Source organism: Chiloscyllium punctatum, chromosome 13, assembly GCF_047496795.1.
Source record: "Chiloscyllium punctatum isolate Juve2018m chromosome 13, sChiPun1.3, whole genome shotgun sequence".
NCBI lineage: Eukaryota > Metazoa > Chordata > Chondrichthyes > Orectolobiformes > Hemiscylliidae > Chiloscyllium > Chiloscyllium punctatum.
This window is the reverse complement of record NC_092751.1, coordinates 79,805,785-79,822,711: the sequence shown is the minus strand read 5'-3', so window position 1 is coordinate 79,822,711 and position 16,927 is coordinate 79,805,785. Positions and strand designations below refer to the sequence as shown.

Below are 16,927 nucleotides of genomic sequence, written 5' to 3'. Positions count from 1 at the left end.
GATAATTGTGCAGCTACCAATCAGGTTGAGTTGTTCAACTTTCACAAAAGATGGGGTGGTACAGCCATACTAAATGAGCTCTACTTTCACCTTAATCAATGTTTGAAAGGAGCAATAGAAAGGAATAGAGTTTAAAACTATGGTACTAAGTGGAGAGATTACAGGAGGTTGATCAATAGCTAAAGGTCGATTCAATGTCCAGATACAGTGTTGAATCACAGGATGTAGGGAAATCAAGAGTCACTAGCCAATACTAATAGATATTTATACATTCTTTTCCCCCCTCAACTCTCTTTTTATATCAATACTGATAAAGTAGTGACAGTTTGCCTTTGAAAAATCTATTATTTTTAAGCACACCGTCAGCACGTGAGTTAACAGATTGTCACCATGCTTTCACAGTGCTTACAGTCAGTTTGCAAAACCCTTTGAAGCTGTTTCCCCGAACTGTGGCAGTAAATGTATCTCACTTCATTGATGGCTTAAAACCTCAAATCTATTGTCAAAAGATTGTTTTAAAATGTTGTATGCAATGTATAACATTCAAAATATATACAAGTTGGGCTGAAGGGTGTGTTTCCGTGCTGTAACTTTATGACATATATTTGACAGCCAATGAAATCTTCCTGAACAACATGGCTCTTGAGCTGACTATTTCAGTACTTCCCTGACAGGTCTCCAATCATCTGATTGTCATAAGATTGAATGATTCCAGAACACTAGATCATAGAATCCCTGCAGTGTGGAAACAGGCCATTTGGCCCAACAAAGATTATCCCACCCAGACCCATTCCCCTACCCTATTACTCTACATTTCCCCTGACTGCTGCAGATAGCCTACACATCCCTGAACTCTCTGGGCAATTTAGTATGGCCAATTTACCTGACCTGCACATTTCTGGACTGTGGGAGGAAACTGGAGCACCCGGAGGAAACCCATGCAGACAGAGGAAGAATGTGCAAACTCTACACAGACAGTCGCCCAAGACTGGAATCGACCCCGGGTCCCTGGCGCTGTGACATAGCAGTGCTAACCATTGACCCAGCGTGCCACCCCAAACCTTTACTAATGCCAAAACCTTTTACTGGTACTGATTCCATTCCTCAGTGCCCTCTGCACTAGCTGTCATACATTGGTGAACAGTTGGCTGGATGGCTGGTTTTCCATCCAGTATGATGCCAAAAGAGTGGGCTCAATTCTTTCACTGGGCTGAGGTTACCAAGAAGGACTGTCTTTCTCAACCTCTTCCCTCACTTGAACCATCACTAGTCATCTCTCTCTCTAATGAGCAACTTTACATTAGCTACCAACCAGGTAGACACTCCATTTTAAACTTTACATTGCTTTGTTTCAATTTCCTTCCTCACTATCTCTGTAATCTCCCTCGGCCTCATGAACCTTCACGATATCTGTAATCCTTCAATTCTGGAACATTCTAAGCTGCTGATTTGAATTGTTCCACCAGTGGTGACCAAGCTTCTCCCTGCCTGGTCCCGAAGCTATGAAAGGAGAAAGTGAGGACTGCAGATGCTGGAGATCAGAGCTGAAATTGTGTCGCTAGAAAAGCACAGCAGGTCATGCAGCATCCAAGGAGCAGGAGAATCGACGTTTCGGGCATGAGCCCTTCTTCAGGAATGAGGAAAGTGTGCCAAGCAGGCCAAGTCCCTCCTCCCTACCTTTTATCTTAGCCTGCTTGGTACATTTTCCTCATTCCTGAAGAAGGGCTCATGCCCGAAACGTCGATTCTCCTGCTCCTTGGATGCTGCCTGACCTGCTGCGCTTTTCCAGCAACACATTTTCAGCCCTAAGCTATGAAATTCAATCAATGCAGCAGCAGAGGAATCTGGAGGTGTATGTGAATGAATCATTAGAAGTAGCAGGGCCAGTTGAAAAAGTGAATAATGAAGCACACGGGATCCTGGGCCTAATAACAAGGGAGATAAAGCATAAAGGCAAGGAGATTAAAATCATCTTTTGTTTAAATAAAAACACTGATTGGGCCTCATGTGGAATATTGTGTCCAACTCTGGGCACCACACTTTAGGACAGATGCGAAGGTTTCCATCTGATCCTTCCTCATATTCTCAGCCCTACTAACATTTCTCACTTCTGATCAAAGGTCACCCCTCAGCCTCTGACGCTCCAGGGAAAACAGCCCCAACCTGTGAACTTTGAAATGTGAACTGTGTCTTTCTCTCTCTACAGATGTTGTTTGACCTGCTGAGTATTTCCAGCATTTTGGGGTTTTTTGTACAGATTTCCACCGTTTGGAATGTTCTGATTGTCAATTTTGTGTTTAATTCACAGACACTGCTCTCCTAGGAATGCCTATCCCAACGAAACTTTTCTCACTTGATGTGATTTCTGTTTGTCTCTTTTTACCTTGTTCATCTTTATTGCTTTCGATTTCTCCTCTTGTTTGTTTCAAATGAGGGTGAGGATCGCTCTCCCATTTTGGCTGACAGGACCCTCTTCAGTGTCCACCACTTTTCCTGCCCTTCCCTTTCCTCACAGAACCAGAATAGGATTTCCCTTGGAGTGCAGGTTCATAGCTCGTTGAAAGTGGAGTCGCAGGTAGATAGGATAGTGAAGAAGGCGTTTGGTATGCTTTCATTTATTCGTCAGAGTATTGAGTACAGGAGTTGGGAGGTCATGTTGCGGCTGTACAAGACATTGGTTAGGCCACTGGTGGAATATTGCATGCAATTCTGGTCTCCTTCCTATCGGAAAGATGTTGTGAAACTTGGAAGGGTTCAGAAAAGATTTACAAGGATGTTGCCAGGGTTGGAGGATTTGAGCTATAGGGAGAGGCTGAACAGGCTGGGGCTATTTTCCCTGGAGCGTTTACAAAATTATGAGGGGCATGGATAGGGTAAATAAACAAAGTCTTTTCCCTGGGGGTCAGGGAGTCCAGAACTAGAGGACATAGGTTTAGGGTGAGAGGGGAAAGATGTAAAAGAGACCTACGGGACAGTGTTTTCACCCAGAGGGCGGTGCGTGTATGGAATGAGCTGCCAGAGGAAGTGGTGGAGGCTGGTACAATTACAACACTTAAGAGGCATTTGGATGGGTATATGAATAGGGAGGGTTTGGAGGGATATGGGCTGGGTGCTGGCAAGTGGGACTAGATTGGGTTGGGATATCTAGTCGGCATGGGATGGGTTGGACTGAAGGGTCTGTTACCATGCTGTACATCTCTATGACTCTATGACTCACCTTCTACCTCATCAGTCTCCACATTCATCAGCTTGTCCTCTATCATTTCCACCTAGGGTGGTGTTACCATCAAACATTACCTCCCCACCCTTCTCCTGTCAGTATATCCAATCTATTCCTCAATGGCCATCAAATCCTTACCCTTTCCCAAATCACTTCTTGCAAATGCAGGAGATGCAATGCCTGCCTTTTTTAAGCCTCAAAAACCCTTCCAGCTGGGGTGGTGATTTACATGTACTAACAATCATAGTCATCGAGATGTTCAGCATGGAAACAGACCCTTCAGTCCAACTCATCCTAAATGAATCTAGTCCTATTTGCCAGCACTTGGCCCATATCCCTTTAAACCCTTTGCTATTCATATACTTACCCAAATGCCTTTTAAATGTTGCAATTGTACCAGGCTCAACCACTTCCTCTGGCAACTCATTCCATATATGCACCACCCTTTATGTAAAAAGGTTGCCCCTTCGGTCCCTCTTAGATCTTTCCCCCTCACCCTAAACTTATGCCCTCTAGCTCTGGACTGCCCCAACCCAGGGAAAAGACATTGTCTACTTACCCTATTCATCACCCTCATCCATTTACTTCTTCCATTTAATCTAATGTGTTCACTGCTCACAATGTGAGCACAACACAGGGGGAGACCAAGCACACATTGGGGTAACCACTCCGTGGAACACCACTCTGTATCCATAAACCTGATTCGATCTTGCTGTAACACTGACATCCCTGCCCTTGGTCTGCTCCAGTGAGGATCAAGATGAGTTTAAGGAACAGTACCTTGCCTTTTAATGAGGGATTGTACAGATATAAGACAGTATGTAAGTAAAACAAAATACTTAGATTCATATAATGTTTTCACAGATATCACAAAATGTTTTACAGCTAATGAAACACATTTTGACATTTACCCATTACGTTGTAATGATGGAACCATAGCACAGGTACACAGCAAGCTCCCAGACACAATAAAATCATAAAGTTTCCAGGATGTGTTTCTCTGCTGGGGCCAATGGAAACTCCCATGTTTCTCAGTCTAGGGTGTCTTGGGTGGGGAGTTGACTTTGTGGCATTGGTTCCTGCTGCTTGGATTGGAAACACACCATGATCTCCACTGGCTGTTGAGAGAGGCCCATAACTAATTGGACACGGAGACGAGAGATGGCAGACTCCCTGTCGAGATGCACCAGTGGGGCTGTCTGAGGAGGGCAATCCCTGGACACCACTTGGTGGTGGGGGTGGGTGGGGTGGATGGTGGTGGTAGGGTGGATGTGGTGGTGGTGGTAGGGTGGGGGGTGGTGGTAGGTGGGGGGGGGGGGCCTGAGGGTGGTGGGAGTTGGTGGCGTCGGGGGCCTGGGGGTGGTGGTGGATATGGGGGTGGGGTGGGGTTGGTGTTGGGGGGGCTGGTGTGGTGGTAGTGGTAGGGTGGGGGAAAAGCCCTGTGTGACCCCGGTGCACATGATAGCATGTTGTGGGGGGGGGAGACAGTTAGGAACATTTTAAAATCCTGGAATGTTCTGAGAGGGAGAGGCTAACATTAACCTCTTTCACTGTGGCTGCTCCTTGTCTTGGAAACAGGCAGCTGGGGCTTAGGCTGGAGGAAGCTCACCTCGCATTCACTCTGCAAGATCCCTCAGCACACCGCACTATCGAAGCCTGATTCTCAACGGCTCTTTAATCACCACTGGTGCATCGGCAGTGTTGGAGACTAGCTCTTCCTTCATGTGTTGCTGCTGTTCAATGCTGGGAACAACCTGTGAAGCAGAGCATAATCACCTGGAGCACATCTCGACACAAATGCTCTTTGAAGAAATCCCCCTCATTAACCGGCCCTTAATTGTTGCTGGGTTCCACTGATGTTCTTGTAAAATATTTGATCAAAGGAGGGCCCACATTCCTCTCCAGCTGTGACTGGTATTGACAGGTGTCTGCTGGGAGCTTGACTTCCTGAAACATCGCCTGTTAAAGTATCAAAGCACAGGCCGGAAACTGCAACTAACACAAAGCAAGAAGGATGCATTAAAGTGTGAAACAGCCCGGTGGGAGAGACCAACTCCCACTCCTCCCTTTGCAGCTTCAGTGAGCCGCTAGTGAAGTGTAAATGGGTAAAAACAATGACTGCAGATGCTGGCAACCAGATTCCAGCATGAGTGGTGCTGGAAGAGCACAGCAGTTGAGGCAGCGTCCGAGGAGCAGTAAAATCAACATTTCGGGCAAAAGCCCTTCATCAGGAATACAGGCAGAGAGCCTGAAGGGTGGAGAGATAAGTGAGAGGAGGGTGGGGGTGGGGAGAAAGTAGCATAGAGTACACTAGGTGAGTGGGGGAGGGGATGAAGGTGATAGGTCGGGGGAGGAGGGTGGAGTGGATAGGTGGAAAAGAAGGTAGACATGTAGGACAAGTCATGGGGACAGTGCTGAGGTGGAAGTTTGGAACTGGGGTGAGGTGGGGGAAGGGGAAATGAGGAAACTGTGTTGAAGTCCACATTGATGCTCTGGGGTTGAAGTGTTCCGAGGTGGAAGATGAGGCGTTCTTCCTCCAGGCGTCTGGTGGTGAGGGAGCGGCGGTGAAGGAGGCCCAGGACCTCCATGTCCTCGGCAGAGTGGGTGAGAGAGAGTTGAAATGTTGAGCCACAGAGCGATAGGGTTAATTGGTGCGGGTGTCCCAGAGATGTTCCCTAAAGCACTCTGCTAGGAGGCGTCCAGTCTCCCCAATGTAGAGGTGACCGCATCGGGAGCAACGGATACAATAAGTGATATAGGTGGATGTGCAGGTAAAACTTTGATGGACGTGGAAGACTCCTTTAGGGCTTGGGATGGAGGTGAGGGAGGAGGTGTGGGCGCAGGTTTTGCAATTCCTGCGGTGGCAGGGGAAGGTGCCAGGCTGAGAGGGTGGGTTGCAGGGGGGTGTGGACTTGACCAGGTAGTCACGGAGGGAACAGTCTTTGCGGAAGGTGGAAAGGGGTGGGGAGAGAAATATATTCCTGGTGGTGGGGTCTGTTTGGAGTTGGCGGAAATGTTGGCGGATGATTTGGTTGATGCGAAGGTTGGTAGGGTGGAAGGTGAGCACCAGGGGCGTTCTGTCCTTGTTACGGTTGGAGGGGTGGGGTCTGAGGGCGGATGTGCGGGATGTGGACGAGATGCGTTGGAGGGCATCTTTAACCACGAGGGAAGGGAAATTGTGGTCTCTAAAAGAGGAATCATCTGGTGTGTTCTGTGGTGGAACTGGTCCTCCTGGGAGCAGATACGGCGGAGGAATTGGGAATACAGGATGGCATTTTTGCAGGAGGTGGGGTGGGAAGAGGTGTAATCCAAGTAGCTGTGGGAGTTGGTGGGTTTGTAAAAAATGTCGGTATCAAGTCGGTCATCATTAATGGAGATGGAGAGGTCCAGGAAGGGGAGGGAGGTGTCAGAGATGGTCCAGGTAAATTTAAGGTCAGGGTGGAATGTGTTGGTGAAGTTGATGAATTGCTCAACCTCCTCGCGGGAGCACGAGGTGGCGCCAATGCAGTCATCAATGTAGCGGAGGAAGAGGTGGGGAGTGGTGCTGGTGTAATTATGGAAGATCAACTGCTCTACGTAGCCAACAAAGAGACAGGCATAGCTGGGGCCCATACGTGTGCCCATGGCTACCCCTTTGGTCTGGAGGAATTGGGAGGATTCAAAGGAGAAATTGTTAAGGGTGAAGATTAGTTCGGCCAAACGAATGAGCGTGTCGGTGGAAGGGTACTGTTGGGGACGTCTGGAGAGGAAAAAACAGAGGGCTTGGAGGCCCTGGTCATGGCGGATGGAGGTGTAGAGGGACTGGATATCCATGGTGAAGATGAGGCATTGGGGGCCTGGGAAACGGAAGTCTTGGAGGAGGTTTTTTAGATTAGATTAGATTAGATTAGATTACTTACAGTGTGGAAACAGGCCCTTCGGCCCAACAAGTCCACACCGCCCCGCCGAAGCGTAACCCACCCATACCCCTACATCTACATCTACCCCTTACCTAACACTACGGGCAATTTAGCATGGCCAATTCACCTGACCTGCACATCTTTGGACTGCGGGAGGAAACCGGAGCACCCGGAGGAAACCCACGCAGACACGGGGAGAACGTACAAACTCCACACAGTCAGTCGCCTGAGGCGGGAATTGAACCCGGGTCTCCGGCGCTGTGAGGCAGCAGTGCTAACCACTGTGCCACCGTGCCGCCCACAAGGTGGAGGGCATGGGTGGTGTCTCGAACGTATGTGGGGAGTTCCTGGACTAGGGGGGAATAGGACAGTGTCGAGGTAGGTAGAGATGAGTTCAGGGGGGCAGGAGCATGCTGAGACAATGGGTCGGCCAGGGTGGTCAGGCTTGTGGATCTTGGGAAGGAGGTAGAACTGGGCAGTGCGGGGTTCCCGGACTATGAGGTTGGAAGCTGTGGGTGGGAGATCTCCTGAGGTGATGAGGTTCTGTATGGTCTGGGAGATGATGGTTTGGTGATGGGGGGGTGGGGTCATGGTCGAGGGGGAGCTTTCCACAATGTCCTGTGTTGTTCTGATTCACATGGATGTCTGTAATGTTCCAGATCCTGATTTCCCTAGGATTATTGAGGCGCACACACCGGGCTCCGCTTTCCTGCATTTGCATGTGGGTCTCTGGCCTGCTTGTAAAACACATGGCCCAGGGTTCAAAAGTCAATTGTTGAGAGACTGGCGTACAAAGCAGAGAGCAGTGCTAAGGGAATGCTGCACTGTCAGAGGGTGCCTTGTTTTGAGCGAAATGCAAAACCGAAACCCTCTGTTTGCCTCCCCATCAGGTGGATTTAAGATGTGATGGCCATTTCAATGTTCATTGTGCAGGATAAATGGGCCGAATGGCCACCACCTGCACTGTAACAATTTTGTGATCATGAAGAATAGATGCTCCAGTCATTGTCCATGGGAGCTTGCTCTGCACTGTTACCATTTCTGATCTCACAAAGTGGACACAACTCAGACGTTTGCCATTGGCTGTGAAGCACCGAGAGATTGTCTCGAGCTTTGGCAGAGACAAACTCTTTCACAACTCATAGTTGCTGGACACGGGCCTCCCTAAGTGACCGGTCACCCTGCCATTGATATGGTACAAAGTGCACCCTAATGCAGCGTCTGCAGGGAGGAGGTAACTCTATCTCTGGGTAGGAGCAGTCTGCAGAAAGATCATTAGAACATAAGGTTTAAGAGTATAATTAGGCCATTCAGTCCATTGACTCTACTCTGCCATTGCTAGAACAAAGAACATTACAGCGCAGTACGGGCCCTTTGGCCCTTGATGTTGCGCCGACCTGTGGAACCAATCTGAAGCCCATCCCAACCACACTATTCCATTTTTATCCATATGTTTATCCAATGACCATGAAGTCCCTCAGCCTTTTTTCATAAGAGAGACTTGAGGCTGTTTTCATTAGAGAGAAGAAGGTTGAGAGGTGACTTAATTGAGACATATCAGATAAGCAGAGGGTTAGAGAGGGTGGACAGTGAGAGCTTTTGTCCTCGGATGATGATGGCTAGCACGAGGAGACATGGCTTTAAATTGAGGGGTGATAGATATAAGACAGATGTCAGAGGTAGTTTCTTTACTCAGAGAGTAGTAGGGGTGTGGCACACGCACTGCCTGCAACAGTAGTAGCAGTCCTTGACTCAGTTCAGAAGTGGTGTCCCTTCATCCTGAGGCTGTGCCCTTGAGTCCTAGTTTCTCCTGTTAGTGGAAATATCTTCTCCACATCCACTCGAGTTAGGCCTCTCAGAATCCTGCAAATTTCAATGTGGTTCCCTTTCATCCTTCGAAACAGAGCCAGAGTCCTCAACCGTTCCTCATGACAAGCTCTTCATCCCTGGCGTCATTCTTGTAAACCTCCATTGGATTCCCTTCAATCCAAGCACATCCTTCCCTAGATGCTGGGCCCAAACCTGCTCACAATATTCCAAATGTGATCTCGTTCAGCTTCAGCAGCACATCTCTACTCATGTACTTGAGCCCTCTTGAAATGAATGCTAACATTATATTAACTGCCAACTGAACCAGCTTATTAACCTTAAGAGAATTCTGAACTAGGACTCCCAAGTCCCATTGTGCTTCAGACTTCTGAAGTCTTTCCCCATTGTGAAAATAGTCTACACCTCTGTTTTTCCTACTATAGTGCATAACCTCACACGTTTGCACACTGTATTCCATTCGCCACTTCTTTGCCAACGAGATTAGATTACTTACAGTGTGGAAACAGGCCCTTCGGCCCAACAAGTCCACACTGACCCGCCGAAGCGCAACCCACCCACACCCATTCCCCTACATTTACCCCTTCGCCCAACACTACGGACAATTTAGCATGGCCAATTCACCTAACCTGCACATCTTTGGACTGTGGGAGGAAACCAGTGCACCCGGGGGAAACCCACGCAGACATGAGGAGAATGTGCAAACTCCACACAGTCAGTCGCCTGAGGTGGGAATTGAACCCGGGTCTCTGGCGCTGTGAGGCAGCAGTGCTAACCTCTCCCAGCCTGTCCAGGTTCTTTTGCAACCTCACCACTTCCACAACACGATCTGTCCCTCTATCTATCTTTGTGTCATCTGTGAACTTAGCAACAATGCTCACAGTTCCTTCATTCCGATCATTAGTATATAATGTATGTAGTTGTAGTATCCACACTGACCCCTGCAGAACTCTGCTAGTTACTGGCTGCCATTCTGAAATTAATACCTTTTTCCCCACTCTCTGCCTTCTGCCAGTCAGCCAATCCTCTATCCATGGCTGTGCCTCTCTCCTAAACACCATGGGGCTCTTACCTTATTTCGTAGCCTACTTGTGGCACCTAGCGTCTTAGAGCATGGAAATAGTTCCTTTAGACCAACTTGTCCATGCTAATCAGGTTTCTCACACTAAACTAGCCCCAGTCCCTTGAAATCTTTCCTATTCATGTACCTATCCAAATGTCTTTTAATTATTATAACTGCATCTTCATCTTTCACTTCCTCTGGCAGTTCATTCCACATGTGAACCATCCTCAGTGTGAAAACGTTGCCCCTTGGGTCCCTTTTATGGTACAAATGGATTCGGGCCCACAGTGGAAAATAGTCACATGCTGGTTACTATGGGGAATGGGCAAAGGGCTGGCAACTGTAGTGCTGAGGTAGACAAGCAGGAGGCTGGAAGAGCACAACAAGCCAGGCAGCACCAGGAACTGAAAAAGTCAGAGTTCGTCCAGCCCCCTGCTTGTCTATTTTGGTTTCCAGCATCTGTCTCTAACTAAGCTGAGCTGGGGTGAGCCGGTTATCTCTAGTTCACACAGTAAGAGGTATCTTGGTTGAGGGAGAGCTTTTGTCTCTCCAACTGATCCACTTCCCCAATTCCCAGACTTGGAAGGTGTTGATTCCAGGGGACAATTCAGCATATCGTAACATTCCTTCCAGGAGTTTATCACCAGTATGCAATAAATAATCCTCTCTCCTTAAAAATATGCCCTCTAGTTTTCAACTCTCCTACCCTAGGATAAAAAATCTTTGCTATTTAGCTTATCCATGACCCTCATGATTTTATAAACCTTGACAAGGTCACTCCTCAACATTTAATGCTCCAGTGAAAAAATACCCAGTTTATCCAGCCACTCCTTATAACTCAAACCCTCCAGTCCCAGTAACATTCTTGTAAAGCTTTTCTGTACCATCTCCAATTTGATAATATCCTTCCTGTGGCAGGGCGATTAGAATTGTACACAGTACTCTCAGAGTGGCCTGACCAATATTCTGTACAACTGTAAAACGACCTCCCAACTCATATACATAATGGTGTATAGTGAAAACAAGCATGTTAAAAACCTCCTTAACCAACCTGTCAACCTGTGACACAACCCTCAAACACATACCTTGAACCCCTAGGTCTCTCTGTTTGACAACACTCCCCAGGACCTTACCATTAACTGTGTAAAGTCCTGCCCTTGTTCATCTTAACAAAATGCAACATCTCTCATTTATCCAAATTAAACTCTTCAGCTCATTGGCCCAATTGATCAAGATTCCTTTGTAATCTTAGATAGTTTTCTTCACTGTTGACTATACCAGCAGTTTTGATGTCATCTGCAAACTTACTACCATGCTTCCTAAATTCTCATCCAAATTGTTCATATAAATGACAAACAACCTAGCACCGATCCCTGAGGAACATCGCTGGTCACAGTTCTCCAGTCCAAAAAAATAAACCCTCCACCACCACCACCACCTCCCATCAAGCCAGTTTTGTATCCAATTAGCAGCTTTCCCTGAATCCCATGTGATCTAAACTTTACTAACCAGTCTACCATGCAGAACCTTGTCAAAGGCTTTGCTAAAGTCCATATAGACAATGTCTGTCACTCTGCCCCCATCTATCTTCTTAGTCACATCCTTAAGTTTGTGAGCCATGATTTCTCATGCTGACTATCCCTAATCAGTCTCTCACTCTCCAAATGCATGTAAATCATGTCTCTCAGAATCCCATCCAACAACTTAACCACAATTGATGTCAGACTCACCAGCCTACAGTTCCCAGATTTCTTATACCAGCCTTTCTTAAATAACGGCACAATCTTAGCTACTCTTCAGTCTTCCTATATGTCACTTGTGGTTGTCCGTGATACAAATATCTCTGTTAGGGGCACCTCAATTTCCTTCCTAGCTTCCCACAACGTCCTGGGATACATTTGATCAGGTCCCAGAGGTTTATCTACCTTTATGCTTTTTTAAAGACCTCCAGCACTCCCTCTTCTGTAATGTGGGCAGTTTTAGAACATAGAACATAGAACAATACAGCACAGAACAGGCCCTTCGGCCCACGATGTTGTGCCGAACTTCTATCCTAGATTAAGCACCCATCCATGTACCTATCCAAATGCCGCTTAAAGGTCGCCAATGATTCTGACTCTACCACTCCCACGGGCAGGGCATTCCATGCCCCCACCACTCTCTGGGTAAAGAACCCACCCCTGACATCTCCCCTATACCTTCCACCCTTCACCTTAAATTTATGTCCCCTTGTAACACTCTGTTGTACCCGGGGAAAAAGTTTCTGACTGTTTTAAGACTGCAATTGTTATTTCCCTGAGTTCCCTAGCTTCCATGTCTTTTGTCACACTAATGCAAAATATTTGTTTGGTATGTCTCCCATCTCCTGCAGTCCCACACATAGATTTTTAAGGGGCCTTATTATCTCCCTAGTTATTCTTTTGCTCTTAATGTACTTGTAGAATCTCTTTGGATTACCCTTAGCTGTATCTGCCAAGGCTATTGTATCTTCATTCTACCCTCCTGATTTCCTTCTTAAGAAAGCCCCTACACCCTTTATACTCTTCAAAGGCTTCACTCGATCCCAGCTGTCTATGCCTAACAAATGCCTCTTTCTTATTCCAAAACAGAAAATGCTGGAAAATCTCAGCAGGTCTGGCAGCATCTGTAAGGAGAGAAAAGAGCTGACGTTTCTAGTCTAACTGGCCCTTTGTCAAAGCTGTGAGCTCAAGACGTCAGGTCTTTTCTCTCCTTACAGATGCTGCCAGACCTGCTGAGATTTTCCAGCATTTTCTCTTTTGGTTTCAGATTCCAGCGTCCGCAGTAATTCGCTTTTAGCCTCTTTCTTATTCTTGACCAGATCCTCAATTTCTCTATTCATCCATTATCCCTACTCCAACCAGGCGTTACTGTTCACTCCGACCGGAACATATTGCCTCTGAACTCCCGTTAATTCACTTTTGCCAGCCTCTTCCTGTAATCTCTCAATTCACTCTCAGTCCCAAATTAAACATCCTTCATCCTCTCCAGCTCATCCCACCCCATCCCATCAGAATGTCCTTCTATCCCTTCCTTGCCAGTATGCTTTTTGTGCTCCCTCCTCAATGCCCATCATTTGAAAGGTCTTGTTTTGTTTTGCAGCCTGTGGTGAAAGCCTGCAGGACTCAGTTGGGAACTTTTCGACCCCAGGCTTTCCAGACGGGTATCCAACTTTCTCTCACTGTGTTTGGAGAATATCGGTGACCCCGGGAGAGAAGGTGAGACCATGGTGGGTACAAGTATCTGGTGGGATGTTAGCCTCTTGCTGTTTACTGGCTGCTACGTGATATGTGGAACCACTGAGTCTTGGTGCAGGTGGGTTTGGGCCTACAATGGAAAATAGCCACATACTGGTTACTGTGGGAAATAGACAAAAAGCTAAGAGCTGCAGTGTTGAGGAGGCTGGAAGCCAGGCAGCGTCAGGACGGGGAGAAGTCAGTGTTTCGGTTATAACCCTTCTTCAGGAGTTTTTCCAGCTTCTTGTTGTCTACTTTGGATTCCAGCGCCTGCAGTTGTTTTGTTTCTAACTAAGCAGCGCTGAGGTGAGCCAGTTATGTGTAGTTCACACAGTAAGAGGGTTGAGGGAGAGCTTTTGTCTCTCCAATTGCTCCACTTCCCCAATTCCCAAACTTGGAAGGTGTTGATTCCAAGGGACAATTCAGCATATTGTAACATTCTTTTAAGGAGTTTGTCACCACTATGTGATAAATAATCCACTAAATTTAACTAAATTTGCCATTTGAGTTCAAGTAATACTTTGGGATTATTTATTTGTGTCACATCACTAGATTTCATCATCCCACAGGGTCACACTCGGTCCATCCAAATCTGCCCAGTCTCCATTCACAGGGGATCACATTCCTGGTATAAATCTGCCCAGTGTTCATTTGTTGTGGAACACATTCCAGATAGAAATCCTCCTAGATTCCATTTACAGTGGTTCACATTCCCTCTATAAATCTGTCCGGATTCCACTCACAGCATTTCAGTGAGATATATTAAAAACTGGCAGGTTGTGGAAGGTATGGGTGCTTGCTGCACGAGATGCCATACCACGGTTGCAAGCAGCAAAATTGGGGGGTTCCCACCCTCAGCTCACAGGCAGATGAATTCCTCCCAAATAGCCTTTCTCACTTCCGTCATGAAACACTCCTCGGGCAGGGACATCATGGAGTTTGAGACAGACTCAAGCTGTCTATCGGATATGTCTAACCTTTCGGTGAGGGTGGGAGAGGTCAGATGTCAGTTTCTCTCCTGCCCTGCTGGTGGTGCATGATGAAGTAATTTTGGAAAGGCGAGGTTTGGCATAACAGTAAGTATGAATTTGAGAGGAAAAGCAATAAATTGATGAATTAAATGAACATATAGTTTGTAAGAATGACTATTAAGGAAGTACCAAGGAGCACAAATAGGACCTGTTTTTGACCAGCTCTGTTAACAAGAGTGCTTTGGAAAAACAGACTAAGCTGCAGATCTCTATCACCAGGGAAGGGCTGGTTGTGAGTGTCTCTTTCTCTCTCTCTCTCTCTCACTCTCTCTTGCTCTCGCTCTCTCACTCTGTCTCATTTAAGCTCTATTTGATTGAGAGAACCCCTCTGCCATATTCATCACAATTCTTCAGGGATGTGAAAGAGAGAGTCTGGTCTTCCCCTGACCCACCCCCTGCCTGTTCCCTGACCCACCATCTGTCTGGTCTATGCTGCACTCCCTGTCTGCCTACTGACCCACTCCCTGCTCACTCTATGCCCCAATCCCTGCCTGACCACTGACCCACCTCTTGCCCAGTCTATGTCCCACTCCCTGCCCAGTCTATGCCCTACTCCTTGCCTGCTCACTGACCTACCCCTGCCTGGTCCATGACCCACTGACCCATCCATCAGCCTCCCCTCCTTTGTAATCTTTCTGCTGTCCTGTGCAGGACACCGTCTGTCTCCTGCCCCGTTTGCTGTTTTGCCAATCAGAGGGGCCATGTCTTTTGTGCGTTTGCTGCTGATAATTTCAAACTGAGCCTTCTGACACAATACTGGGGCATGCAACCAAGAGCTTGGTCAGGGAGAAAGGTTTTAAGGACCTTCTTACAGGAGGTTTAGACAGTGTTACACTGTGAATAAATTGCTGTGTCTCTTACAGATCATATTAAATTTTACAACCATGGACGTGTATAAAAGCAGCCTGTGCTGGTATGATTACATTGAGGTACGCAATGGATACTGGAGGAAGGCACCACTCTTGGGTATGATCTCTCACCATCTACTTTTGAACAGCAAGAACCTGATTCTTTGTGCAATGTATTTTTGTCCAGGACAAGTAGACATTACCCTTCCCTTTCGGCAGTGTATACTGCCTGCCATAGCTCAGTGGGGCGCACACTTGCACAAGGTTCACAGTTCAAGTCCCACTGAAGGAGTTGAGCCTGAAGACTGAGGCTGCCACTCTAATGGAGCGCTGCTCTGTTGGAGGTACCGTCTTGGGAAGAATCTGTGATCCTAAGGTCCTACCTGTTTGCTGGGCCATATGAGAACCCCCCCAGCTCTGTTTTGAAGAAGACCAGAGGAATTCCCAGAGTCGTGTTCAATATTTATCCCTTTAACAACAACACAAACAAATCAAGGCTCCTTGGATCATGGGGGAATGTACGGTGGAACCATGAGGGTCTTGTGGTAGTGACCCTATCGGTTCCAGTGTAATTGTCCTTGTCTTCCTACACCTTGGTTAAGAAAGGCAAGTCCTAGTCATACAAACCTACAGCACGGAAACAGACCCTTCGGTCCAACCAGTTCATGCCGACCATAATTCCAAACTCTCTGCAATTGGCCCTTATCTCTCCAATTCTTGTACTTATCCAAATATCTTTTAAGCATTGTAACTGTACTCGCATCTATCACTTCCTCTGGAAGTTCATTCCACACGTGAACTACTCTCTATGTCAAAAAAAATGTCTCCATGTCTTTTTTAAATCTTTCTCCTCTCACATTAAAAATATGCCCCCTAGTCTTGAAATCCCTCACCACAGGGAATTCACCTTATCTTTAAATCTTATGATGTTATGAACTTCAATAAGTTCACCCCTCAACCTTGTGTGCTCCAGTACAAAAGCGTCACAGCTTATCAAGCCTCTCCCTATAACTCCAGCCCTCCATTCCCTGTAAAATCCTGGTAAGCCTTTTCTGAACCCTCTCCACCACAGGGCGACCAGAACTGAACACTGTACTTTTGAAGAGGTCTCAACAACATACTGTACAACTTCAACATGACATCCCAACTCAAAGGTCTGAGCAATGTATGCAAGCGTTCTAAACATTTTCTTAACCACCCTGTCTACATGTGATGCAAATTCCAAAGAATTATGTACATGAACCCCTAGATCTCTCTGTTCTCCAACACTATGCAAGGCCTTACTTCATTTGCCACTCTTCAGCCCACTGACTCAATTGATCAAGATGTCTTTGTAATCTTAGATAACTTTCCTCATTGTCTACTATACCACAAGTGTTGGTGTCATCCACCTTCTTAACCATTTTGTCCTGATACCTTGAGGGCCTGGTGAACATGCACACCAAGGTCTCTTTGATCCTCAGTATTTCCTAGGGTCTTACCATTCATCATTTGCACCTTGTTTGTCCTACCCAAGTGCATCACCTCACATTTATTCAGATTGAATTACAATTGCCATTCATCAGTCCATTTGACCAGCCCGTCTATATCCTCTCATTGTCTAAGGCCACCCTCCTCACTATTTACCACCCCACCAATATTTTATCATCTGACAACTTTCTGGTCAACCTTCCAACATTCGTGTCTAAATTATTAATATGACCCACAAACAACAAGAGCCCTAACACTGACTCCTGTGGGTCTCCACTGGACACAGACTTCCATCCCCCTCTGATTCCTGTCACT

General features: G+C 46.9%; 1 protein-coding gene across 1 annotated transcript in view; it reads left to right on the top strand.

Moving 5' to 3' along the window:
* The window catches only part of LOC140484563 (tolloid-like protein 2), a 174,573-nt gene that overhangs the window by 80,318 nt on the left and 77,328 nt on the right, over positions 1-16,927 (top strand). The window contains exons 8-9 of the mRNA XM_072582942.1: positions 13,130-13,245; positions 15,158-15,260. Of these exons, the coding sequence (XP_072439043.1) occupies positions 13,130-13,245; positions 15,158-15,260 (219 nt within the window). The remainder of the gene's footprint in view (positions 1-13,129; positions 13,246-15,157; positions 15,261-16,927) is intronic.